At 47.1% G+C, this 27836-nt stretch overlaps 1 protein-coding gene across 1 annotated transcript; it reads left to right on the forward strand.

Annotated features, from left to right (window-relative positions):
* The first annotated feature begins 48 nt into the window (after positions 1-48).
* On the forward strand, positions 49-23937 carry Sf3a1 (splicing factor 3a subunit 1). The gene is made up of 16 exons (XM_069994545.1): positions 49-230; positions 3491-3612; positions 10000-10207; positions 11171-11428; positions 15465-15539; positions 16403-16553; positions 16835-17028; positions 17859-17976; positions 18204-18389; positions 19480-19601; positions 19705-19950; positions 20486-20693; positions 21202-21356; positions 22199-22300; positions 22412-22483; positions 23561-23937. The coding sequence occupies exons 1-16, from the start codon at positions 168-170 to the stop codon at positions 23660-23662; spliced, it is 2382 nt and encodes a 793-aa protein (XP_069850646.1). The 5' UTR covers positions 49-167; the 3' UTR covers positions 23663-23937.
* The last annotated feature ends 3899 nt before the right edge of the window (positions 23938-27836 follow it).

A 27836-nucleotide genomic window follows, 5' to 3' on the forward strand; every position in this document is an offset into this window, starting at 1 on the left:
CGCCCGGAAGGAGGCGTGGCCGGAAGTGCGTCAGCTGCCTTCTGCGGCGACTCACTCGGCCGCCGCCATCTTGCGAACGGGTCTTACGGTCCGTGCGGGGGAGTGTGCCTTCACGCTGTACTGGTCTTCGATAACGAGGCGGACTGGCAGCCCTGAGCGTCGCAATCATGCCTGCTGGACCCGTGCAGGCGGTGCCTCCGCCGCCGCCGGTGGCCACGGAGCCTAAACAGGTACTGCGTTACCCCCTCTCCTCGACCGGCCGGCGGCCCCCGAGCCTAGGCCTAGTTCCTCTGCGCCAGCGCGGGCGCTCCGGGCTCTTGCCGGAAGCACTCTGGAGGCTGGGACTACAAGTCCCAGGAGGCATTGCGCTTCCCGCTCTGCTCAGACTTCTGGACCAGAACAAGGGTTCTAGGATGGTGGTCAACAGCATAGGCATCACCTAGCCAGCAGTTTATTAGAAATAATACAATCTCTTGAGCTGGTAATGTGGTTTAGTGGTAGAGCGCTTGCCTAGCCTGCATGAAGCCTTGGGTTGGATTCCTCGGTACCACATAAGCAGAAAAAGCCGGAAGTGTCGCTACAAGGTTAGCACTAACCTTGAGCAAAAGAAGCTCAGGGACAGTGCCCAGGCCCTGAGTTCAAGCCCGAGGGCTGGCCAAAAAAAAAAAGAAGAATCTACACTGCAGGCCTTCTAAGTTAGGAATATAGATTTTTAACAAAAATTACATGGTAATTAATTAAAGTGTGAAAGCATTGATTCAGCCATTCAATCTCTCAGTTGGGCCCACTTAGCTACCCACTAATCTTTAATTTCTTAACCTGAAGAATATGTTTGGGGATGCTGATTTCACCATATCTGTCTAGTGTTTACCCTAAGCCAGACACTATACCAGATTCAATGATGAATGATGCATAACTATTGTCTTAGGAAAGCACCCAGACTACACGGGGTGTTCAGCAATCTTTACTGTTCAGATCAGGGTAAATGATACAGGGCCAGCAATGCTTAAAAGGCTCCTAGTTGGTGGGACTTGGTGCTTGCCTGTAATCGCAGTTATTAGGTACTCTGGCTGAAGGATCAAGAGGGGAGACTACACAAACAAAAGAGTTGGTAGCATGGATCAAGTGGTAGAGCCTTGTCTGCTATTAGGACATTCTGGGTTCAATTCCCAGAGCCTTAAAAAAAAAAAATTAGACGTGGGTGACTCACATCTGTAATCCTAGCTATTTGTTTATTTATTTTTTTGCCGGCTGAGGGTCTTGAACTCAGCTCTTCAGCTCAAGGCTAGCCTTCTACCACTTGAGTCACAGCTCCACTTCTGGCTTTTTCTGCTTATGTGGTGCTGAGGAATCGAACCCAGGGCCTCATGCATGCAAGGCAAGCACTCTACCGCTGAGCTACCTTCCCAGACCATTCCTAGCTATTTAGAAGGCTGAGACCTGGAGGATCATAGTTCCAGGCCCAACCAGGCAGAAATGTCTGAAATTCCAGCAAATGCTGAACTCGTGGTAAAAGTGCCAGCCTTAAGCCTGAAAGAGCACTTGAGGACCCTGAGATCAATTTTCAACCACACTATTATACAGTATAGTGTGCTACAAACTAGTAGAAGTGTTAGGTACATATGAGTTTGTAATTTAATCACTGTTGGAAGAGAGGGATAAATAGAGGAGACCCACAGAAATGAGATTTAAATTGGCTTTTTAGAAGGGTGAGTGGGAATATACCAGAAGTATAGTTGGGGAAGGGAAATTACCTTTTTTTTTTTTGGCCACTCCTGAGGCTTGAACTCAGGCCCGGATACTACCCCTGAGCTTCTTTTACTCAAGGCTAGCACTCTACCACTTGAGCCACTGCTGCCACTTCTGGCCTTTTCTGTTTTATGTGGTACTGAGGAGTCAAACCCAGGGCTTCAGGCATATTAGGCAAGCACTCTACCACTAAGCCACATTCCCAGCGCTACATTCCTTTTTTACTCTATTTAGTATATGTCTTTTATTAGCTTACATTAGTTATATGGTCACTTTTTGTGTTGTATGCACATGCATGTGTGCATGCTCATACGTCTGTCCTGTGTGTGCTATATATACTGATCACTGCTTTTGAATTCAGACTGCAGCAGGTAACATAACAAGTGAGATCCATGCCCTTTCTACAAACATTTCAATGCCTATGTGTTCCTAGTACTTTCTAGGCCCTGGGGGAAAATAAAAAAAAATTGATACCAGGTTAATAAGTAGAAAAACAGTCAAGATGCTGTGTCTCATATCTGTAACCCTAGGTAATCAGAAGTCAGAGATCAAGAGGATTGTGGTTTGAAACCAGCCTGGGCAAAAGTTCTCAAGATCCCTATGGTGTGCATCTATCATTCCAGCTACAATGGAAGTATAAATATGATGATCACCATCCGAGCTGGTTCCAAACTGTAATTCTCAGATTATAGCGTCCTGAATAGCTAGGGTTACAGGCATGAGCCACCAGCACCTAGCTTGTTTTGTCTCCTCTGCTCTCCTCTCCTCCCCTCCCCCCTTCCCCTCCCTCCCTCCACCCCTCTCTCTCTCCTTTTCTTTCTCTTCCTTTCTTTCTCTTTCTCTCTTTCCCTCCCTCCTTCCTTTCTTTCCTTCTTTATTTCTTTCTCTCTTTTTCTCTTTCTCTTTTTCTTTCTCTTTCTCTCTCTCTCTCTCTTGTTTCCCTCCCTCCCTTCCTTCATTTTTTTAATGTAAGGGATCAAAACCAGGGCCTTATGCGTGCTAAACACACTAATACTGACTATACTATAGTCTTCCTATTTCTTTACTTAATAAACAATCATTAAGAATTCCATGCCAACCAGGCACTGCTGACTGATGCCTATAATCTTAGCTACTCTGGAGCTTGTTTGAAGTCAGCTAGGGCAGACACATCGATGAGACTCTTTTCACCAGTTAACCAGCAAAATGCTTGTTAGAGGCATGGCTCAAGTGATAGTGTGCCAGCTGTGATCTGAAAACTGAGAGTGCAAGGCCCTAAGTTTAAGCCCTAGTACTGACACCAGAAAAAAACTTACGTGCCAGGCCCAGTGCTGGTGCAGTATTAAAAACATGGCCATTTGGATTCTGCATTGTAGTTTCTTAGAATGCATTTAGTACTCCCAAATCTTACCATACTTGTACACATGCAGATTTCTGGCCTAAGTGTTGAGTAACTGGATGCCTGGGTATCTTCCTGAGGCACTAGCTGTGATACCTAGTACTTCAATAAATAAGTAGCTAGATGAGTGCAGATACCTGTTTCCTATGAGACAGTCTCGCAGTCTAACTGGGGAAGAGGGGATACAGAAAACTGTTGTTTCTCAAGTTCAGGAATGGGCTCTGCATGTGCCATTCATTTAAGAGAGCTGCTTTTCTCAAGCAGAGATCCAGGGCAAACCCTTGGTTCTTAGTAGTATCCTGAGGGGAATGGGTGATATCTCCCCCAAACTAGGGATTTCAAGACCTTTTTCTATTTTCACAGCCAACTGAAGAAGAAGCATCTTCAAAGGAGGATTCTACCCCTTCCAAGCCAGTGGTGGGGATTATTTACCCTCCTCCAGAAGTCAGAAATATCGTTGACAAGACTGCCAGCTTTGTGGCCAGGTAACGTAGTTAATGCTGCCTGCATGGTGGAAACAAGTGGATCATACACATTGTACAAGGATACAGACCCAAAAAGTGGCGTGGGATTGTTACAGAAGTGTTGTTGGCTTAGGCTTGTAAGCTCATTTAAAACCACAACATGGCAATGAGGTAGGCAACAGACTGGTATCTACCCTAGCACAACTTTGGTATAAGGGAGAGACACAGTCACCAAGAGACTTGCTTCCAAAATGAGCCCAAGGAAATTTCTAGAAAGCTGCTTTGTCACAGTATGTGTGTCTATGAGCTACTTGCCTAAGAAGATTTTTTTTTAAAAAAGAAAGAAAAGAAGAAAGAAATTTGGTCAGTCTTATTATGGAAGGACCATTTGCAAAATTGAGTGAAGTTCCACCTTGTCAGCAGGTGTTGATGGGGTAGAAGGGGACTGCATAGGGTTCAGTTGGATCATGCACTTGCCAGTTGTCTTCCGGGATGTGGTAGAAGTCGTTCAGCATTCCTTCCAGCCCTCCCCATTGTACTTACTCTCTCATGTCCTTAGATGGAATCTTCTTGAGAGCCACTTGACTCCAAAGGTCAGTATTTCACCTGCTTAGGCCATTAAGAGTAGTCTTTTAGCAGTTAGCCAGCTGTGTCCAACATACAGTTTTATTTTGCTTAACAATATTTTGTTAAAACTCAGATTAGTTGCCACTATTTAAAAAACAAGAGTATATCATAATAAACCTAGGTTTACAGCCCTTCCCTCTCCCTCTCTCCCCTTCTCCCTTCCCCTCCCCTTCCCCTTCCCACTCCTTTTCTGGCCCTGGGGCTTGAACTCTAACTAACCACCAAAAAGCTAGAAGTGGATCTGTGGCTCAAGTGGTAGAGCACTAGCCTTGAGCAAAAAGCTTAGGGCATATAGGCCCTGAGTTCATGCCCCATCGGTATTCAGAAGACAGAGAGAGAGATTACTCTGGCTGATGTTTTCAGTTTGTCTACTCTGTGCAGATCCATATCATATTTTAAGGACTTTGATAACCTGGGTTCAGTTAAAAGCTATTCTGCTTGAACATTATTAGAGCATTTTGTTTTGTATTGCATTGTACGTATTTAGATCATGTGTCATAGCAACCCTCATGCTTTCCCCTGATAGATTAAAAAATAAATAAAAAGGAAAAGGATGTGGCTAAAGAATTAGTACATGGGTTGGAGGTATGGCTCAAATGTAGTACACTCCCAAGCAGTGCTTGCCCCTGAATTCAAGCCCTGCCATGGCTCCCTCCCTCCCCTTCAAAAAACATTAGTATGATCTCACAGCCAGAACTAAACTACCAACAGTTTCACTTTTTCTAGTTTCCTCTTGGGTTATGGCAGGCACCCCCCTCCCCTTTTTTTTTTAGGTCTTTGGAATGTAGCAGAGATACTGTCATATCTTGTTTTTCCTTTCTACACTGAGTTATAAGCGTTTTCCCAAATAGCTCTGTGATCTTCCTTGTACCATATGTCTTCTATAGATGAGTGTGTGCCCTATCTAGAAGATAGGCCTTCCTTGATTTAGCCATTTCTTCTGAATATTCCTTTGAAATTGTTCCTAGTGTTTCCACTTGATCAATAGGGCCAGAAACTGTAAGGAAGTCTTAGCATTTTCTTTCCCGTTTAGATTGTTTCATTAGAAGAAAACTTTGTGTGATACCTTAATTGCTGAGAGAGTTTTTTTTTGTTTTGGTTTTTTTTTTTACCAGTCCTGGGGCTTGAATTCAGGGCCTGGGCACTGTCCCTGAGCTTCTTTTGCTCAAGGCTAGCACTATACCTCTTGAACCACATTTCCACTTCCAGTTTTTCTGTTTATGTGGTACTGGGGAATCAAACCCAGGGCTTCATGCATGCTCAGCCAAGTACTCTACCACTAAGCCACATTCCCAGCCTTGAGATTTTTTTTTTTTGTCAGTTGTGGGGCTTGAACTCTGGGCCTGGGCGCTGTCCCTTAGCTCTTCAGCTCAAGGCTAGCACTCTACCACTTGAGCCACAGCACCACTTCTGGTTTTCTGAGTGGTTTATTGGAGATAAGGGTCTCACGGACTTTCCTGCCCAGGCTGGCTTTGAACCATGATCCTCAGATCTCAGCCTCCTGAGTAGCTAGGATTACAGGCCGGAGCTACCAGCACCCAGTAGAGATAGTATTTTTTTAAAATATTTTTTAAAAAAATGTTTTACCAAGCAGCTTTCCAATAATTTTGTGCAGTTCTGCTGCCACAGATATAAAAGTTTATGCAAGTTTTCTTTTGAGGACTATACATGGTCAACTGAGTGCCAGTGGCTCATGCTTTAATGGCCTAGCTACTCAGGAGATTGAGATTTGAGGATCATGGCTCAAAAAGCCAGTCCAGTTATCTTTAATTAACCACCAAAAAGCTGTTAGAAGTGGACCTATTGCTCAGGTGGTAAGAGTACCAGCCTTGAGTGAAAAAGCTGTGGGACAGTGGCTAGGCCCCCCAGTACTGGCACCAAAAAACAAAGCAACAAAAACCACACACACATTCAGGCATGGTAGCACACTCCTATAATCCCAGTGCTTGGGAGGGTAGAGGGTGAGGTAGAAAGCTGGAAAATTTGTCTACATAATGACATTCTCTTAAAAAAAAAAAAAAAGTAAACATGGGCTGGGCTTTTGTAGTTTCAGTGGTATAGCACTTGCTCAGCACGTGTGAGGCCTTGGCTTCAGTCTCTATGACTGGATATTTTGTGTGAGTGTGCCAGTCCTGAGATTTGAACTCTGGGCCTGGATACTGTCCCTGAGCACTTTACCACTTAAGTCACAGTTCCACTTTCAGCTTCTTGGAGGTTAATTAGAGATTAGAGTCTCACGGACTTTTTTTGCTTAGGCTGGCTTCAAACCATGACCCTCAGATTTCAAACTTCTGAGTAGCTAGGATAATAGACATGTGCCACCAGTGCCCACCTGTATAGTTGGGTCTTTTTAGCCACAGTCATTGATTTTGTAATATTTATGCACTTACATTTGTCTACATTGCTCTGGGAGAAAGCTTCTCTGGGTCACATATGTTACAGAACAGGTTAATAGTCATCTGCAATCAAGTATGGCTGTCAAAAGGAGCTTTTGGTTTCTAAATTGGGTCTTCCTTCTTTACAGTATTCTGTCAAGAAGCTAAACTGGTCTATGGGTGATAACTCAAGTGGTAGAGTGCCTTGAGTTTCCCTAGTACTAACAAACAAAAAACAAAAACAAAAATAGAACCACTAAGTTGGAAACTACCCTTAAAAAGTCCCACCAGCTGGGCTGAGTCAGTATCACGTCTTTTTCTGCTAAAATTTATTCCTTGTGTTAGAGGATCTACTGCTAAAATTAACACTAAGCCAACTTAAAGAAATAGAATAGTCTGGAATGAACATGCCTGCATTTTCATCATTATATGTTTCAAATTGTTTCCAGATGTGTGGGGCTTGTGGCATAAGAAACAGCCATGCAGGAGACAAGCAGAGTTCTTGGTCTGCCTTGGGCATTTGGTGGGCATGGTGATCTAGTTTAGACGATTGAAGTGTGCATTCGCCCTCTTCCTGCTTGTGCATGGTTTGTTATGTAGTAAGGTAGAAATGCTTCTTTAAAGCCTGAGATTCCAGCTGGACTGCTGCACAGTCAAATCGAGACCTCATGGTGTTAGTCACGCTATAAGGAGTAGCCAGAGCTTTCTGAGGGACTAGCCTGGGTGTTGACCCACCCCAGCATTACTCAGATTTTTGTGGTAGCTAATCTGGGACAGAGTTGCTAGCCTCTTGCCTCCAGTCTTTTTTTTTTTTTTTTAACTGGCAGGGCTTGGTATTAGGTGAGGAGAGTGACCTGGCTGGCACAAGCTCTTATAACCATGTTGTGGTATGTTTGAGGCACCTCTTTGAATGTAGGGCTGTGGCCAGAAGAACAATGAAAGCTCTCCAAGCATCTGCTAATATCTCATGCATCTTGAACATTTGTGCAACTACCCTTCCTCACCTTCATAGGCCACTGTTTGATTCCAACAGACTTGGACATCTTAAGTAATTGGGCTTGATGATGCTTGAAGGCACAGAGGAAAGACCAGATTAGCCATACTTTACACATGGGGAGAGTGAGGCAGGGAGGGAGGGAGTGCTTTGTATTAGAGCAGGCCAGAAGTCAACACGAAACATATCCATATCTAGAGTCTTAAAAGTTCATATGCTTTTCTGCCTGACACAGCACAGGTGTCACATGTATGTATGGCGCTTTGAATTAGTTCCATTGGGAAACCATGCAAGGTTCCATAGACATCCTGACCAGGACATGTCCACATTATACTGACATTTTGAAGACATGCAAATTAGAGAACTGGACTTATCAGGAGACCTGTCCCAGGTAGGGAGAACAAGGGAGATCCCTCCCCATACCCTGGCAGTCTTACCATAGCCCTATCATCTAAATGTGTAGTACACAGCCCTGCACATCTAAGGATCTGAGTCCTTGCAGCATTTCTTCCATGGGCCTCTCAATAGAAAATGGGATGGTTGATTTTAGGCAATACTTGGACAAAGTTGTTGAATTTGTTGTTGTTTTGTCAGTTCTGGGGCTTGAACTCGGCCTGGGCACTGTCCCTGACAACTGTCTCTTTCAGGGCTAGCACTCTATCACTTGAGCCACAGCACCACTTCTGGCTTTTCTGTTTTGTGGTACAGGGACTTTTCTGGCTTCGAACTGTAACGTTCAGATCTCTCCCTCCTGAGTAGCTAGGATTACAGGCGTGAGCTACCAGCACTTGTCTTGAGCTAAAAATTTTTACTGAGCTATTTTCACTTTGCTATCTTTACTTTGGACTGCCTTTAGTTAGTGAGGGCTTACTAGTTTGTATTTGGAGTAGTAATGCGTACCTTTTTTGACTCTGGTGCTAGGGCTTGAACTCAGGACCTTGTGCTTGCTCAGCTTGCTTGCTGCTTAACTAGGGCCAGAGGATGCAACAAAAAGGTGAAACACTGACTTAGCATAATTAGGCCCTCAGTTAGATCCACAATACTACACACAAAGCCAAAACTCCCAGCTATTACTTTAAAAAAAAATCATTTATTTATTTATTTGTCAGTTGTGGAGCTTGAACTCTAGACCTGGGCCTGTTTATGTGGTGCTGAGGAATCAAACCCAGAGCTTCATGCATGCAAGGCAAGCACTCTACCACTGAGTTCCCAGGCCCTAAAAATCATTATTTTTAAAAAGATATGTTGGGGGTCTGGGAAGGAGGCTTAGTGTGTAGAGTGTTTGCCTTGCATTCATGAAGCCATGGGTTCGATTTCTCAGTACCACATAAACACAGAAAAAGTCAGAAGTGGTACTGTAGCTCATGGTAGAGTGCTAGGCTTGAGCAAAAGTGGCTCAGGCCCTGAGTTCAAACCCCAGGACTGGAAAAAAAAAAAAAAAAAAGATATATTGGGCCCTAATGTAAATCTTTTTGTTTTGTTTTGTGAGTTGTGGGGCTTGAACTCTGGGCCTGGGCACTGTCCCTGAGCTCTTCAGCTCAAGGTGAGCACTCTATCACTTGAGCCACAGCACCACTTTCAGTTTTCTGGTGGTTAATTGGAGATAGTCTCCCAGCCTTTCCTGCTGGCTTTGAACCATCTCAGCCTCCTGAGTAGCTAGGATTGCAAGCATGAGCCATCAGCACCCAGCCTAATATAAGTTTTACTAAAATAAAGTTGCCGGCTGAGTGCCAGTGGCTCATGCTTATAATCCTAGCTATTCAGGAGGCTGCTATCTGAAGACCAGGGTTCAAAGCCAGCCTGGGCAGGAAAGTCCATGAGACTCTTTATCTCCAATTAACCACCAGAAAACTTGAAGTGGCACTGTGGCTCAGAGTGGTAGACCACTAGCCTTGAGCAAAACTGCTCAGGGACAGCACCCAGGCCATGAATTCAAGCCCCAAGACCGATGGCAAAAACAAAAACAAAAAAAGAGAAAAGACACTAGTAGCCCAGCCGGTTGTAGAGATGGCAGAAGTGGTCAAAGAACCTGGGACTGGGCTGGGAATATGGATTAGTGGAAGAGTGCTTGCCTAGCATGCATGAAGCCCTGGGTTCGATTCCTCAGTACCACATAATCAGAAAAGGCTAGAAGTGATGGTGTGGCCCAAGTGTATAATACTGCCCTTGAGCTAAAAGAAGCTCAGGGACAACGCTTTGGTCATGAGTTCACAAGCCCCAGGACTGGCACAAAAAACTAAAAGAGCTCAGGACTGACAGAAAAGTACTAGAACAATGACAGTCTTAAACAGGCAGAATAGGGAAGATGGAAAGTTGTGTGTTTTTGTTTTTGTCTGAGACTGGGACTTGAACTTGGCCTGAGCCATGCCTGCAATTTGAAAGTTATATCAATTCTTCTGTTTTTCCCTCCAGAAATGGGCCTGAATTTGAAGCTAGAATACGACAGAATGAGATCAACAACCCCAAGTTCAACTTCCTGAACCCCAACGACCCTTACCATGCCTACTATCGCCATAAGGTCAGCGAATTCAAGGAGGGGAAAGCTCAGGAACCTTCAGCTGCCATCCCCAAGGTCATGCAGCAGCAGCAGCAAACTACCCAGCAGCAGCTGCCCCAGAAGGTTTGGAGCCTTGTCTCTCTTTCTGGGCCAAGGAGGGAGCAAGGAGAGGGAGGGGCACATAATTAATTTTGCCATCCACAAGCACCCAGTGAGAGAAGTGAAGTCCTTATCCCCAGCCTACAGGGGCAGATAATAAGGCTTAGGTGGCAAGGTTCTGGTGATGGTTGGCACTTGCCAAGCACTGCTCATTAAGCTCTGTGCTTGGTGCTTGAGGACTCTGGTCTCAGGTCTGCATGAGGAAGCTAACAGAATGACTATTTTCCAGATGATGAGTCTGAGGCCTGTCCAGGTGTAGTTTACCAAGCCCAAGGCCTTGCCCATAGTTAGTATAGGGACAATGTTGTGCTATATGAAGGACCTCCTGCCTGGCTCAGCTGAAGGAGGTGGTGTGGCTTGTCCTGGCTTCCCTAATACCATTTGTGTGCTGAGTTTGGGAATGCTGAGGCCAGCAGTAGGTACTGTAACTGATATGAATGAAGACTGGACTGTGTAGCCAGGCCTGCTTCCTTCACTTTGTTTCTGTCCCAGATTTTTTTGGGGAGGGTATCCCCTTGTTTTGCAGTAGGAGAGTTAGGTTAGACCTTGCAGTTTACTGCTCACGAGTCCTGAGACTGCCTCAGTTTCCCTCATTGTCTGCTTCATGGTTTAGAGGTCATAGAAGCACTTTGTACAGTAGAACTGCATGCTTGGCATCCTTCCTGCATTTCCAAAATTTTATAAGCTGAATTCCCATGAGGTATCTTGCCACCTAGTTTAGAATCTTGATTTTGGAGCAGCAGAGAACATATTTGGTGTGGGTCTCACTCAGAGCTGCTCAGGGAGTTGAAGCCATAGTAAGTGCTTATGAATTAGGATTCTCATAGCAAGTGCCAATGCTGTGTTCATAATAAGTGGAACATAGAAGTCCACAGCCATCCTGCTGGGGAAAGAGTATCCTTGCCTCACATTCTCTCTGTGTCCTAGGTCCAAGCCCAGGTGATCCAAGAGACAATTGTGCCCAAAGAGCCCCCTCCTGAGTTTGAGTTCATCGCTGACCCTCCTTCCATCTCAGCCTTCGATCTTGATGTCGTGAAGTTGACGGCTCAGTTTGTGGCCAGGAATGGGCGCCAGTTTCTGACCCAACTGATGCAGAAAGAGCAACGCAACTACCAGTTTGACTTTCTCCGCCCACAGCACAGTCTCTTCAACTACTTCACGAAGCTGGTGGAACAGTATACCAAGGTGTGTGGGCTGAGTAGGAGGCTGGGGGACCAGGCTTAGGGAAGGCAGCATGTCTCCCCTCACTATCCGTGAGGACTTAAGGCTTCTTTCTTGCCCATTTCCCTGGACAAATGTTAGGAATCCCAATTTACTGCAAAATCTTGATTTCTAGTCAGTGTTTTTTTTTTTTTTTTTTTTTTTTTGTCGGTCGTGGGGCTTGAACTCTGGGCCTGGGCGCTGTCCCTCAGCTCTTCAGCTCAAGGCGAGCGCTCTACCACTTGAGCTACAGCGCCACTTCCGGTTTTCTGGTGGTTTATTGGAGATAGGAGTCTCACGGTCTCTCCTGCCCGGGCTGGCTTTGAACCGCAATCCTCAGATCTCAGCCTCCTGAGTAGCTAGGATTACAGGCGTGAGCCACCAGCGCCCGGCTCAGTGTTTCTTTAAATGCAACACAGACCTCTTGATTCTAAAGAGAAGTGAAAAATACATGCTGTTTCCCATGGAGCAGAAGAGCAAAAGCTCACTTGATCTTGGTTTTTAGTACAAGTACAGATTGTAAACAAGGCCTCACAATGTCACAATTTTTCTGACTTTTTAGCTTTTAAGCAGGAGGTGTCAGAAAAGTTACCACGGAGATAACTGGCTCGTGGCAGCCAAAATACTTTAAAAAAAAATAGAGAAGAAAAGAAGTGCTGCTGTGTGACAAGGCCTAGTGGTACTAGCTGCTTTTAAGTACATGTACATTTTCGCTTGTCTACTACAGGATATGAGAAGCAGCAAGCTCTTCACATTTGGCCCCATTAATACTCAAGAACCTGGGCGGTAATTGGTATTTTAGCAGAAAGAGGCTCAACTAGATGAAGTCAATGGGGCTGGAATTTAGCTTAGTGATAGAGTGCTTGCTTAGTATGCATAAGAGTCTTGGGTCATAACCTCAACTTTGAAAAAACAAAAGGAGAATGAAGGAAAATGAAAGGGAAATTGTCTGGGTGCCAGTGACTTGTATCTGTTGTAATCCTAGCTACTCAGGAAGTAGAGATCTGAAAATTACAATTCGAAGAACCTTGGGCATTCACCACCCTGGACAGATAAACCCAAGAAACTTTTTTTTTTTTTTTTTGTCAGTCGTGGGGCTTGAACTCTGGGCCTGGGCGTTGTCCCTTAGCTCTTCAGCTCAAGGCGAGCGCTCTACCACTTGAGCTACAGCGCCACTTCCGGTTTTCTGGTGGTTTTTTTTATTGGAGATAGGAGTCTCACAGTCTCTCCTGCCCGGGCTGGCTTTGAACCGCGATCCTCAGATCTCAGCCTCCTGAGTAGCTAGGATTACAGGCGTGAGCCACCAGCGCCCGGCTGAACCTTTTTTTTTTTTTGGCGGTCATGGGGCTTGAACTCAGGGCTTGGGTATTGTCCCTGAACTCTTTTGCTTACAGTTAGCACTCTACTAATTTGAGCCACAGCTCCACTTCTGGTTTTCTGGTGGTTAATTGGAGATGAGTCTCTTGGGCTTTTCTGCCAGGGCTGGCTTTGAACTGGGATCCTCAGATCTTAGCCCCCTGAGTAGCTAGGATTACAGGTGTGAGCTGGTAGCTCCCAGCCTAAGAAACCACCCTTATCTCTAGTTAACTATCAAAAAGCTGAAAGTGGAAGTATAGCTCAAGTGATAGACTGCCAGCCTTGAGTGAAAGTGTTAAGGGAGAGCTCAGAGGAAGGAAGACAGGCAGGCAAAATCTCTCAGATAGTTAATAGCTGTGCTGAGATTGAAATCCACATTTGACTCTAAATCCTTTTATTTTTATTTTTATTTTTATTTTTGATCTGTCGTGGGGCTTGAACTCTGGGCTTGGGCGCTGTCCCTGTGCTCTTCAGCTCAAGGCTAGGGCTCTACCACTTGAGCCACAGCGCCACTTCTGGTTTTCTAGTGGTTTATTGGAGATGAGTTTCATGGACTTTCTTGCCCGGGCTGGCTTTGAACCTCAATCCTCAGATCTCAGCCTCCTGAGTAGGCAGGATTACAGATGTGAGCCACCGACGCCCGGCTTAGAACCCTTTTCTTCATGCTGTAAAGTTACTAAGTCAAATATTATTTAGGTAGGTGTTGAGAAACAGTACAGCTACCATTGAGAAAATAAACATGCAGCATTTTCCCATTTAATCTCTAGTCATGCATAAGGCAGGCATACTATACTCACTTTTGAAGAGAAAATGGGTACATAGAAGTTAATCTGACCAGAGCCACATAGCTAGGGGGTCACAGAGCTAGCACTGGAGATCTGGCATAACAATGTAGACTCTAGTAGCCTACCATGCTGTCACTGCCACAATCAAGAATCTTGGACATGATAATACTGATATGTAAAATGATTGTATCATTCATTTATTGTAGTGAATACTGACATATATTTTCTTGGCGCATATTTTTCTTGCACATATAGTGGAGGTGGTTTTCTTTTTTAATTGGGATGTTCTTTACATCTGTTGTCTTTATTTTTGTTGTTGTTGTTGTTGTTGTTTTGGGGGGTTTTTTTTTGGTCTTGGGGTTTGAACTCAGGACCTGGGTGCTGTCCTTGAGTTTTTTTCCACTCAAGGCTAGCATCCACCACTTTGAGCTACAGTGCCACTTCCAGTTTTCTAGTGCTTAATTGGTGAGAAGAGTCTCAAAGGATTTTCCTGCCCTGGCTGGCTTTGAACCACAATCCTCAGATCTTAGCACTTAGGAGGCTAAGCACTCACTGCTGTGAGCCACTTGCCCAGTTGTGCACATCTGTTTTTGATATCTAGAAACAAATGTGAAATGTCTAAAAGGATCCATAAAGATTTCCTCTGACTTATTTTACTCTAACATATAATTAGAAAGAATTGTAAAAATGAATGTGTTTAGAAAAAGATGAAATCCAGAAGCTGTAATGCAGCTAGAATAGCAATCATTGAGGGCCCAAGGCCAGAGGGTCACAGTAGCACTTTTTTTTTTTTTTTTGCCGGGGGGTTGGGGGGGGGGGTCCCAGTCGTGGGCCTGAACTCTGGGCCTGGGCGCTGTCCCTCAGCTCTTCAGCTCAAGGCTAGCACTCTACCACTTGAGCCACAGTGCCACTTCCGGCTTTTTTTTTTTTCTGCTTCTGTGGTGCTGAGGAATCAAACCCAGGGCCTCATGCATGCAAGGCAAGCGCTCTACCACTGAGCCACCTTCTCAGCCTCACAGTAGCAGTTTTAAGTGAACATTGGGTTAATTGCCCCTGGGGAGTACCTCCATGGCTGAAGATGGCCAGTCTTTCTGTTCTGTTATTTTGCTGTTTCTTCTTTTGAACTTGGGTGGTATTGGCAACAATTATGTTCAAAAACAGAGGACTGAACAGATAGATTCTATGCCTGGGAGGCACAGGGAGAAAGGGGTGGCGTTGAAGTGCTCTGCCACAGGCGGTAGATAACTGTTGGGTCAGTTGTGATGGCTAGCTGGTTAGAACAAAGACACTGTTCCTTCTTGGTTAGCATACATTGTTAAATGTTATTCAGGGTTGCTGGAGATGTGATATTGGAAAGAACCCAGAGAAAGCCCTATCTTCATAGAGTGTCTACTCTAGTGAGGAGGAAACAAAGTCAATGTCAGTGTATGTCAGATGGTGATAAGTACTATGGAGAAAAAGCAAGTTAGGAATTCAGGGAGGTGGATTATATAGGCTGCAGTCTGGAATAGGACAATGAAGGGGACGCTTGAGTAGCATTTTCAAAAACTTAGGAGGCCAGTGTCACAAAAGCAGCTGTCACATTCTGATGGTATTTTGGACAACTTGCCAGTGCTTTATATTTTTCTTGATAATCCTGGAAGCAACCTTAAGTTGATGGTGTCACGTGTAAATGCTAGTGTCACCACTTGTAGAAGAAAACCAAGAACTAGTTGTTAAGTAACTTGCCCTAAATCCCAATTACAGCCAAGAGAGCTGAGATCAGGCTCAGAATCCCACATACTCTCAACTCTGTCCTGTGACAGGCCCAGAGCAAAGCTGCCTCTTTGTCACATGATATGATAGATACACTGATGGTTGCTCTAACTCTTCTCTTTCAGATTTTGATTCCACCCAAAGGCTTGTTCGGAAAGCTCAAGAAAGAGGCTGAAAATCCCCGAGAAGTCTTGGATCAGGTAACTGAGTAGGAATCTTTGCAACCGGCTTCTGATGATGCAAGTTATCAGTAAAACCTGGGATGTACCGGCCACTGGGTTTGGTTTGTTTGGAAACAGTTTCAGAAGCAGTACAGGTTGATCCTCCCTAATCTGAAATCCAGATTGTTCTGAACATTTTGAGTGAGGCCAGCAAAATTCTACACCTGACTTCATGTACTAAGTCATAGTCAAAATGCAGATGCACTAAATTTGTTGTGTAAAATTACATTTATAACATACATAAATTAGAATAGGACATGGATCCAATCCCCAAAATATCATATGTATGCAAATATTCCAAAATCTCAAACACTTTTGGTCCAGAAGCAAATCCAGTAAGAAATGTCTACTTCTACCTTGCTATGTTCTAATCCAGAATGGTGAGAGGAAAAGCTTTGTGGCTATGAAAGCCAAAGAAATCTAGGTGCTATAGAATACTACTCTCTGCTTTCCTCTTAACTTGGGGAGTCTTTTTCTACTCTAGCCAGGAAGCTACCTCCCAAGCAGGTCCCCTGGTGATGGGTGCCTTTTGAAGTCTCCAGGTTTTCAGAATGCAGCAGTCATATTAGTGCTGGCTGTTTTGGTGGCCAGATGAAGGCTTCTGTTTCTTGGTTCTGAGATTGCTGGTTCTTAGGCTAGGTTGTCTTGTAGACTTCCTAGAGTAAGGTTTTGCTTCTGTGAACACACACCTTACTAACTCCTGCAGACAGTGTAAGTTTCCCTTGTGGGCAGAGCAGTGCTCTGGTCTGAAGGAGAAGTTGGCCGCTGTGGTAGCTATGGAGGCGATAGCCAATTGGGAGCAGACTGATTAAACTGTGCCATGCTGTTGCCCATCCCCGCAGGTGTGTTACCGAGTTGAGTGGGCCAAGTTCCAGGAGCGTGAGAGGAAGAAGGAAGAGGAGGAGAAGGAGAAGGAGCGGGTGGCCTATGCTCAGATTGACTGGCATGATTTTGTGGTAGTGGAGACAGTGGACTTCCAGCCCAACGAACAAGGTGGGACTGGGAGGGCAGTGCTGCCTGAGCCATCCCAGGGGGCCTCAAGTAGATGTTCACGGTCCCAGTGAGCATCAAAATCTCATTGCCAGAGTATTTCCTTCACTTGTACCATTTTGTGAAAATTAGTATAATTCAACAACCATTTATTACGCCACACTCCAGGTGGGCTCTGCAGTTAGTGAAATTAGACAGCACTCCAGCCCTTAGGGAGCTCATGAACAGGCAAATTAGATGAGCTTTTGCTAGGAATGCCTTTAACTCTGACTCACTCCTGCCAGGGAACTTCCCACCCCCAACCACCCCAGAGGAGTTGGGGGCCCGCATCCTCATTCAGGAGCGCTATGAGAAGTTTGGGGAGAGTGAGGAGGTGGAGATGGAGGTTGAGTCTGATGAGGAAGATGAGAAACAGGAGAAGACTGAGGAACCTCCTTCACAGCTGGATCAGGACACTCAAGTACAGGACATGGATGAGGTAAGCTCCCAGGTGGCCTTGGGGGTGCTGGCCTTTCCCCTCGAATCTGGCAGGTCAGGTGATAGTCTCCACTGAGACTGAAGCCTAGTTCCCTTAAAAGTAGTATGGGCCCTTGACTACTCCAGAGTGGCTATTCAGCTTCCCAGGCAACCAGACCTCTTTGTAGCTGCAGCAACAAAGATTCATTCAGAGGCAAGAATCTGAAAACCACTGGCCCTGTTGTGGTCTGCCTTCTCTTTAGCACAGAGGCTCTGCCCCCACCACCCCCTACCAGCCCTCAGGGAACTCTGCATCACCCAATGTTGTGTGAGGGGCCCAGTGGATCAGCAGTTCCCAGAGCTTTTCTAAATGTAGCCCATACTTCCTTTGCAATATCCCTACGCCTTTCCAGCCTGATCCTCCACGTAGGCACAGTCTCCAGAGCCAGGCTGCTCTCTGCCTTGGAAAGAATTTGTGTGCAGCCTGAGAAGAAAGGGCCCCTGTGTCTGTGGGAATTGACTTTTTCTCTCCCTCCCAGCGTTGCTCTGGGAGCAGCTACCATTGAGTGTTGGCTTGCCCTCGTGCCCCTCCCGCCATGTGCAATGCCCTTGGCCCCTTGGGACTGCCTGGTGCCAGCTGCTGGAAATGCCTGTGAGCCGTGTTAACACCATGGCTCCCAGTGCTCCCATTCATGCTGTGAGGAAGCAGCTTGGCCTACCGCCGGCTGGCCTCGGCTGCCCTGGGAGGCTTAGCATGTGGATACTGGCTGGCAGAGGCCAAGCCTCTTTGCCACCCTGAGAGCTGCCAGGGCTCGTCTCCTTTCTGAGTCCTACCACCACTCTACTTCTCAGGGTTCAGATGATGAAGAAGAAGGGCAAAAGGTACCTCCACCCCCAGAGACGCCAATGCCTCCGCCTCTGCCCCCAACTCCAGACCAAGTCATTGTACGGAAGGACTACGATCCGAAAGGTAGGGCATGCTTTCTGCATTCCTCAGACCAGGTCATTTCTGGAAGAGCTTGAGGCATTTGTAAGAGCCTTACCCATTTCAGGCTCATGGGGGCAGCAGGACATAGTCTTGTCCTGGTGCCAGGTATAAGGATGGCACTGAATAAATGTGTCTTCCATGAATGGTTCATTGCCTCAGCCTCAGCTGCCACCCCGTGTTCTCACTTGGATACCTCTGTTTTCTTTTAGCTTCCAAGCCTCTTCCTCCAGCCCCTGCACCAGATGAGTATCTTGTGTCCCCCATTACTGGGGAGAAGATCCCTGCCAGCAAAATGCAGGAACACATGCGCATTGGGCTTCTTGATCCCCGCTGGCTGGAGCAGCGGGATCGCTCCATCCGCGAGAAGCAGAGTGATGACGAGGTTTATGCACCAGGTGAGTGAAGAGTCTAGAAATAGCCCATAGCAGTGTTGAAATGCAGTCAGCTTGTTCTGTGTAAATCCAGAAGACAACAATGAAAGCTATATTTGGGGCTGGAGGGAGGAGTACTAGGGTTTGAACTTAGGGCTTCGCATTTGTTAGGCAAGCACTCTTTATCACTTGACCCACACCATTAGCCCTCAGTTAAAGCATTGGAGGATAAGTGTAGCCTGTGATGTTGCAAAGACTTCTCATTTGGGCTGGGAAGGTGGCTCAGTAGTAGAGTGCTTGCCTTGTACACATGAGGAAGCCCTGGGTTCAATTCCTCAGCACCACATAAACAGAAAAGGCTGGAAGTGGTGCTGTGACTCAAGTGGTAGAGCACTAGCCTTGAGCTAAAGAGCTGAGGACAGCTCCCAGGCCCAGAGTTCAAGCCCCACAGCTGACCAAAAAAAAAAAAAGACTTCTCATTTTTCAGAACTCTCTAGGGGAATCCTCTAGCAGGATGAGGAACCTTTTTCTATCAAGCGCCATTTGGATATCTATAGCATCATTTGTGACTGTACTATATAATTGGATAGCCAATGAGAAACATGTTTGTCCTGTTACGTACCAAATGATTTTGGGGGCCTTTTATGGCCCATGAGCCAGGTGTTCTCACCCTTACTGTAAAGAGAAGGGGGCACCAATGTGATGATGTTTGCTCTGTGCCTTTTGGACAAATGGCTGGAGCACTCTTACTGAATGAGATGTAATTGTCCTCATATTGCCATGAGGAAAGCAGCAGGATGGAACAGACGCTGCCAGGGCAGAGGACTAAGCTTTCTGTCCTGATTCTACTTACCCCAATCAGTTATCCCTATCCTCTCAGTTGCCTCTCTGGCCCACTCTGCTTTTAGCGGTTAGAGGGCTGGACAAGCACTGGGCCTGGAGGCTCAGCACTGAACCGAAAGGCCTCCTGCAATCCTCACTCAGCGTACAAGAGTATAGTGTTGGCTTCATGCCACGAATCTGCCTTCCACTGTGCACTGTCCAAACACTGCTTTCTTGTGGCAGGACACCAGGTTTATCTTGCCCTTTTCTCCTTTTCTGTAACTGCATATAGGTCTGGATATTGAGAGCAGCTTAAAGCAGTTGGCTGAGCGACGTACTGACATCTTTGGTGTGGAGGAAACGGCCATTGGTAAGAAGATAGGTGAGGAGGAGATCCAGAAGCCAGAGGAAAAGGTACAGTTTGCATGAATTTTTGTTCCTTCCCTGATATCTGTCTCCCACACTTAGACTCAGCTCCAGTAGTCCTGACAGGTTATGGCTTTGCTTTTCCTTACAGGTGACCTGGGATGGTCACTCAGGCAGCATGGCTCGGACCCAACAGGCTGCCCAGGCCAACATCACCCTGCAGGAGCAGATTGAGGCCATCCACAAAGCTAAGGGCTTGGTGCCAGAAGATGACACCAAAGAGAAGATTGGCCCCAGCAAGCCAAATGAAATCCCACAGCAGCCACCACCTCCATCTTCAGCCACCAACATCCCCAGCTCAGCACCACCCATCACCTCGGTGCCCCGGCCGCCTGCGGTGAGCCAGCAGCCACCCTGTGACTCATTCTTTCTAGGACTTGGTTCTTGGGGTTGGATACGTTTGTCTAAGGATGGCAACTGTTTTAGAATGGGGCCAAATTAAGTTGGGAGAGAAAGGACCTTTAAACGGAAGTGGAAACCTCTAGCCTGGTCTTTTACCTAGAGTGGGATTGAGCATGGAGGGAAGCAAAGTGGTAAATGTGGATGGTCTGAGGCCAGGAAGAGCTTTACAGGTCTTTGAGGACTGTTGGCCTTTTTCCAGGAGGCTAAGTTGAGATTGGTCTCTGTAGAAGTTCCAACTGCCATGAGCAGCTGGTTGAGTTTGACCCACCAAGTCCTAAGTAGAGAGAATGTCACCCTGGTCCTCAGCCACAAGTTGCTATTATGCCTGATTGAGGCTGCAATCTCTCTGCACCAAGGGAATGAACCCAAGGGTCTAGCCCCCATCCTTAGGCACCAGTTGCCATTTGTGTGTGCCCTTAGAATCAAGCCTTGGCTTCCTGTGACCTGTGGGTCTCCCCTTCACCCAACAGATGCCGCCTCCTGTCCGTACTACAGTTGTATCTGCAGTTCCTGTCATGCCCCGGCCACCGATGGCATCTGTGGTCCGACTGCCCCCTGGCTCAGTGATCGCCCCCATGCCACCCATCATCCATGCGCCCAGAATCAACGTGGTGCCCATGCCTCCCTCAGCACCTCCTATCATGGCACCCCGTCCACCTCCCATGATTGTACCAACAGGTCAGTATCTATGGTGAAGCTTCCAAGCCATTGGGGTCAAGAGCCACACTGGTGCAGGGTAGTAGCTGATATTAGTGGCAGCTACTCCAGCTGAGTTTCCAGCTTGGAGGGAGGCCCTGGTGTAGCACATGAAAGAGCCCCAAACTGGAGCTGGGAGCCATAACTCTAGGGGACGTAGGAAGTTGAAGTGGTATATGTCATAGCTGCTGCCTACACTCATGTCAGGCCTGAGACAAACTCAAATCTTGAAGGCCTGACAGATGTTTGTCAGCCGGCACCTACTCAGTCGACTCATCAGTACTGCTCTTCTGTAGTTCCCTGCTGCCCAATATGGGCAGCCTCCCAGGGCTCCCTGCCAAAGAATCTCCTGGCTGCCAGACTCAATGGGGAGTGACATATCACACCTCCAAGGAGCAAAGCCTTTGCCATCACCCTCTCTCTCAGTCTTACCAGCCCTCCTGAGTCCTGGTCCCCTCACGCATTCACCCTCTGCTGCTTGTCTTTGTAGCCTTTGTTCCTGCCCCACCTGTGGCTCCTGTCCCAGCTCCAGCCCCCATGCCCCCAGTCCACCCCCCACCTCCCATGGAGGATGAGCCTGCCTCCAAAAAACTGAAGACAGAGGATAGCCTCATGCCGGAAGAGGAGTTCCTGCGCAGGAACAAGGTCTGTGATCAGAGTGCTGCCTGCACCCTGGAGTGTGTGGACAAGGTGTTCCTGACCCTGATCTGCTCCCATGGTTTGAACTTCTGGGGGCTTGTGAACATGAGTCAGGTGTGAGATCAGCAGCTGGGGGGTCTCCTGGTGTGTACTGGCTGCATAGGCAGCATGATCTGGAGATGACAGGAGCCCTAGACACCTGGAGAAAATCCTGGGCCTGCCCTTCCACCTCTCCAACCACAGTTCCAGCCCTGGGAGGGATTGCTGCTGGGTAGGAATAAGGGGGTAGGAGCCATGGCACCACTTGTAGGGAAGCCATTAGGCTCCTGAGAGGAGGCAGAATCAGCTCCTGCTCTCCCTTCCTGGTACACTTGACAAAATCGTTTTCTTTCCGAAACTAGTGCTTATTTCTTAGACATTTACTTGGGTGTCAGGTGGATGAGCATTTGCCATGCTCTCCGTACAGTGCTCACAGTAGCACTGTGCCATCCTGTGCTCAACCTGGTTAACACACAGGTGGAGATAGTGAAGCTTAGAGGTTCAGCCAGTGTGGAAGCTGGGTTGGGAACCCAGGTCTCTGACTTCACAGCCCATGTTGTTTCCCTCATGGTGCTTCTTGGTCACCCACCTGCTTCCTCTTAGCTCCCTACACACTAGGAGTCATGGCATGGGGTGACAAAAGAGAAATGAAATTTCGTTTACTATCACAAGTGATGTCAGTAGAGAGGCAGACCAAGTGTAGGAGCCCAGGCAGGCTGGGCCTTGTCTGGATGGGTCCTGGGAGAGCAGAACGGTTCCTGGTTGGTTCAGGGCCCCCCCAGCCATATCTACCACCTCTCATTTTGCAGGGTCCTGTGTCTATCAAAGTGCAAGTGCCCAACATGCAGGATAAGACGGAATGGAAGCTGAATGGGCAAGTGCTGGTCTTCACCCTCCCGCTTACAGACCAGGTATGAGCTGTTTTCACCAACTGGTGATGCTATGGCATGGAGCCATAGGGGCGGATGACTTCCTCCAGCAACCTTAGCAAGGGAGTAAATGACTTCTCCTTGGTCTTCCAGGTCTCTGTCATCAAGGTGAAGATTCACGAAGCCACAGGCATGCCTGCAGGGAAACAGAAGCTACAGTATGAAGTGAGTTAGAGTTTCCTCAGTCCTACTCTTTTTTTTTTTTTTTTCCCCCAGGGCTGAGGACTGAACCCAGGGCCTTGCGCGTGCCAGGCGGGTGCCCTTCCGCTAAGTTAAACCCCCAGCCCAGTCCTACTCTTAATACCTCTGCAGTCCCAGAAGCTATGTCCTCTGTGGGAATGCTCAGTGGGGTAGAGGGTCCTGGGTGTGGCCACCTGAGTCCATCCTAGAAATTGGGACACTGCCTGGGGTGCTGGGGCCAATGACCTAACAGAGTTAGGGGATCTTCGAGTAGTCTTGTATACAGTGCAGAAAACTTTTGTCTTAGTTGGGCGCCAGTGGCTCACATCTGTAATCCTAGCTACTCAGGAGGCTGAGATCTGAGGATCCTGCCAACCTGGGCAGGAAAGTCTGTGAGACTCTTTATCTCCAATTAACCACCAGAAAACCAGAAGTGGTGCTGTGGCTGAAGTGGTAGAGTGCTGTCCTTGAGCTCAGGGACAGCGTCCAGGCCAGAGTTCGACCCCCACAACTGACAAAAAAAAAAAAACCCACAACTTTTGCCTCTGCCTGTGATCTGGGTTGGAGACCTAGGGCAAAGCTCGGGAGTCCCTGGAGGTTCCTGAGACATTATGGCACTGGCCTAGCCCTTGTGACCTCTGGCAGCCTGGCTCAGTGTAGATATGGAGGGAGTCCAGTCTGAGTTGTGCCAGGTGGTGCAAGAGTGCTGCCTTCTCCTTTGGACTCAGACATGTCTGCACTCGGTTTTGTCTCATCTGTGAAAGAGACAGTTGGCTGAGATGATGAAGTCTCATGATTTGCGTGCCAGCCCCATGGGGTTAGTCCAGGCCAACATCTTGGAAGAGTTGAGCTTTGAGCTAAATGTTGACAGAGGCAGAGCTTTAGTTGGAGGTAGAGAAGAGCAAGCATTCTAGGAACAGCTTGAGCTCTCACCCCCCACCCCTGGCCTTTCCTCCAGCTGCTGTTTTTCTAAGTCCAAAATAGGAATGACCAAGGGTTGTAAGGCTACAGCCCTGTGCTCAAGGCCAGGTGCCACACTAAAACACCCTATCTGTATTCCAGGGCATCTTCATCAAGGATTCCAACTCACTGGCTTATTACAACATGGCCAACGGAGCCATCATCCACCTGGCCCTCAAGGAAAGAGGTGGCAGGAAGAAGTAGAGAGAACCACTGTTGGGACCCTGCTCTGTCTTTTCCTGTTCCTGCCTCCTGCCCCAGACCCAGGAGCTACCCTGGACCTCAGGCTCTGCCTACACATTTTTTTTTTCCCTCTTGTTCTTCATTCCTTTGAGCACCTCACTAGGAAATGAGCCCAAGAGTGTCCTGAGGGAGAGTTTGTAGCGCTTAGTGGCATGTAGCTGATAAAATGTGACTGCTAAGGTCATTCATCATTTGTGTTGTCATGGATTGAATAAACCTCTTGTATCCTTGTGAAAGCCACATGAAACAACCTGTTTTTAGGCCACCTGTGCTCTTAGACGCTGAACACTGCCATGAGCACGTGCTCAGTCCTGGGGTTTGCATCTGTAGTCATGTTACCATCATACCTTATTGCAAAGTTTTTGTTTTTAGTTTTTTTTTTTTTTTGTCAGTCATGGGGTTTGAACTCTGGGCCTGGGCGCTGTCCCTCAGCTCTTCAGCTCAAGGCTAGCGCTCTACCACTTGAGCCACAGTGCCACTTCTGGCTTTTTTCTTTTTGCTTATGTGGTACTGAGAAATCGAACCCAGGGCCTTGAGCATGCAAGGCAAGTGCTCTACCACTGAGCCACCTTCCCAGCCCCTTTTGGTTTTTTTTTTTTAAAAGCATTATATTTGTATTGCTCTCTTAAAATGTGATGCTCCAGAATCTAGCTGTATATGTAAATGACTAGTACAGGGCACCTTCCACAGGCCATATCCCACACAACAAGGGTGAAGATATGCTCCCTGGGGCAGGGGTAGCAGACACATGCAGGCCTGATACCACCATCACCTGTTGGGCTCAATGGCACTGGATAAGTAAGATACAATGAGCTTTTGGTGGGGAGGACACTATCAGTTTGAATTCAGGGCCCCATGTTTACTTGGCTTGCTTGCTCACTTGGCTAACCTTCTGCCACTTGAGACACATCTCCAGGCCAGCTTTTAGCTAGTTATTTTGGGGATGAGACTCAGACTTATCTACCCTGGATGGCTTTGAACCGTCAGGTTCAGCCTCCTGAGTAGTTAGGATTATAAATGTAAGCTCCCAGCACCCAGTTTAGATGAGGGTTCTTTAAAATGTAGTTTGTAGAGCTTCGTGCCGGTGGCTTGCGCCTGTAATCCTAGCTACTCCGGAGGCTGAGTTCTGAGGATTGTGGTTCACAGCCAACCTGGACAGGAAAATCTTTGAGACTTTTTATTTTTTTCTGTCGGTGGTGGGGCTTGAACTGTGAGCCTGGGGCGCTGTCCCTCAGCTCTTCAGCTCAAGGCTAGCCACAGTGCCACTTCCTGGCTTTTTCTGCGTATGTGGTGCTGAGGAATTGAACCCAGGGCCTCATGCATGCAAGGCAAGCACTCTACCACTGAACCACCTTCCCAGCTCCTTTTTGAGACTCTTCAGTTAACCACCAGAAAACAAAGTGGTGCTATGGCTCAAAGAGGTAGCCTTGAGAAAAAAAAAAAGAGCTCAGGGACAATAAGCAGGCCAAGTTGAAGCCCCAAAACCAACCAAAAAAATGTATAAACTGAGGCACAAGGAGGGCAAGTCACATGCTTGCAGTGCAAAGATGAAAAGGTTCTGTGCAAAACACCATAGTCCTTGCCACTGAATGGGGTCTGATGCAGGCTGTTTCTGGAATTAGTGTATCACAGGATCACAGGAAGTAAGGTGCTGCTGTGAGTACCTGGAGAGAGGAAGGGAAGAGCTTGATTTAAAAATAAAAACAGAAAACAGCTGGGAAGGTGGCTCAGTGGGGGAGCATTTGCCTTGCATGCATGAGGCCCAGGGTTCGATTCCTCAATACCACATAAGCAGAAAAAGCTGGAAGTGGCACTGTGGCTCAAGTGGTAGAGTGCTAGCCTTGAGCTGAAGAGCTAAGGGATAGCGCCTAGGCCCAGAGTTCAGACCCCACAACCGACAAAAAAATCCAACACCTAAAGCAGAGCAGAGTGCCAGTGGCTCATACCTGTAATCCTAGCTACTCTGGAAGCTAAGATCCGAGGATCACAGTTTGAAGCCAGCCCAGGCAGGTAAGTGAGACTTTTCTTCAGTTAATCACCTCAGGTTTACAAGAGGTGCTGAGCTCTAGTGGTAGAGCTCTAGCCTTGAGCACAAAAGCTCAGGGACAACACCCAGGCCCTGAATTCGTCTCAGGAATGGCATCACAAAAACCCTGAAGCAGACTTCATTTTGAAAGTTGTACATGTTTAAAGCTCCAGAGTTCCCAGTGCCTTTTATTTGTAGTCCTATTTAACTGCCATTAGATCTTCAAGAGGAGAAGGGGTGAGGAGGTGAGAACATTGCCAAGGTCACTGAGCCATTATTTCAGTCACACCTTCCTCAGCCTAGCCGGAAACTTCTAGCCTGTTAGGAGTTCTGCCTCCAGCCTGATTGCTGGAAGTTGGCTTTCTGAAGAGAGCTTCATGGCTTGGGTGCCTAAAGTGAGCCTACTACTGAGAGCGTCAGACAGTACCAGAAAGCCCCTACCTCATCTCATTCCAGGAGGGAAGGTCAGGAGGCCTTGGGGAGTCCCACACCCACACTCTCCTTTCTGAGAATGGGGTCAGGGCACACGCCTCTGCAGATGGCAGACCCCACAGTATCTCCGTGGTTGAGGCTGTGAAGGGAAGCCAGGAATGCTGCTGGCTGGAATGCAAGTGAATGGGCCCTTTGAGCCACCCTCAGGAATGGACAGTTTCCCGGAGCCGCTGAATGACCGTCTGTCTCAGCTGGCTCAGCCTTAGGAGGCTCATTGACCATGAAGCCTTGTTCAGATGTGCCCATAGACTCGGCTGCCTGGCACTGCTCTTCCTGATGAAATAGGGCCTGCAGCCTAGAGGTAGCACCTACTTGCTTACACAGCTTTTTTAATGCAGTCTATTGAAGATTATCCACCTGTCTTTGTTTTTTATTTAAAGAAGTTGCAAGCCATGCGCCGGTGGCTCACGCCTGTCATCCTAGCTACTCAGGAGGCTGAGATCTGAGGATCCGGTTCAAAGCCAGCCCGGGCAGGAAAGTTCGTGAGACTTATCTCCAATAAACTCACTAGAAAACTGGAAGTGGTGCTGTGGCTCAAGCGGTATAGTGCTCACCTTGAGCTGAAGAGCACAGGACAGCACCCAAGCCCAGAGTTCAAGCCCCACGACCGACAAAAAAAAAAAAAAAAAAAAAAGTTGTACTCACAGACATGGAGGTTATGAGGGCTTTGAAAGCCAGTGCTGCTTATCCATTCTTGGTGACCACTGTGTACACACTGTTGTGGATGAGTCTCTGAAAGAAGAAATGTACCTGCTGAGAGCCACTGAGAAGACAGGGCAGAACTTCACTCAAAGATGGTGTCATTTGCTAGGCACTGGTGGCTCACATCTATAATCCTAGATACTCAGGAGGCTAAGATCTGAGGATCACGGTTCAAAACCAGCCTGGGCAGGAAAGTCTCATACCTCCAATTAATCACCAGAAAATGGGAAGTAGAGCTGTGGCTCAGAGTGGTAGAGCATTAGCCTTGAGTAAAACAGCACCCAGGCCCTGAATTCAGGCCTAATGACTGACCAATCACAAACTATTTTAAAGACTTGATTGAACACACTGGCGGCTCCTACCTGTATTCCTTGCTTCTCAGGAGGCTGAGATCTGAGGATCATGGTTCAAAGGTAGCCCAGGCAGGAAAGTCCATGAGACTTAGTCATCAAAAAAGAAGAAAAAAAACCCAGAAGTGGAGTTGTGGCTCAAGTGGTAGAGTGCTAGACTTGAGTACAAAATCCCAGTCTCTGAGTTCAAGCTCCAGAACCTGCACCAAAAAGGAAAAAAAAAAAAAAAAAGCAATATATTAGCGATACATATAATGGTTATATTAGGTTGTAGGGACATACACTTGAATGGAAATACATAACTAACTAAAGCAGTCATGTTTCAGTTAGTATTCTTATTGAAAAAGTTGGGAAGGGAAGTATAATAGGGTACATATTTAATGGTAAATATGGGCTGGAGGCCTGCTCCAGTGGTAGAGAGCTTACCTAGTAAGCCCTAAGGCCCTGAGTTCAAACGCTAGTACCACTAAAAATAAAGTTATATAAAATTTTTACATGTTTGTGTTTATGTGCCAGTACTGGAATACTTTGAACCAAGATAACTTGAACTCAGGATCTGGGAGCT

This window comes from Dipodomys merriami, unplaced genomic scaffold (assembly GCF_024711535.1).
Source record: "Dipodomys merriami isolate MVZ:Mamm:240054 unplaced genomic scaffold, mDipMer1.0.p SCAF_45, whole genome shotgun sequence".
In the NCBI taxonomy this organism is placed as follows: Eukaryota; Metazoa; Chordata; class Mammalia; order Rodentia; family Heteromyidae; genus Dipodomys; species Dipodomys merriami.

Coding starts and splice junctions, on each gene's coding strand:
- Sf3a1 (XM_069994545.1), top strand. CDS start 168: ATGCCTGCTGGACCCGTGCAGGCGGTGCCTCCGCCGCCGCCGGTGGCC. Junction 17,029..17,858: donor AAGTACAGGACATGGATGAG/GTAAGCTCCCAG, acceptor TCTACTTCTCAG/GGTTCAGATGATGAAGAAGA. Junction 22,484..23,560: donor AACAGAAGCTACAGTATGAA/GTGAGTTAGAGT, acceptor TCTGTATTCCAG/GGCATCTTCATCAAGGATTC.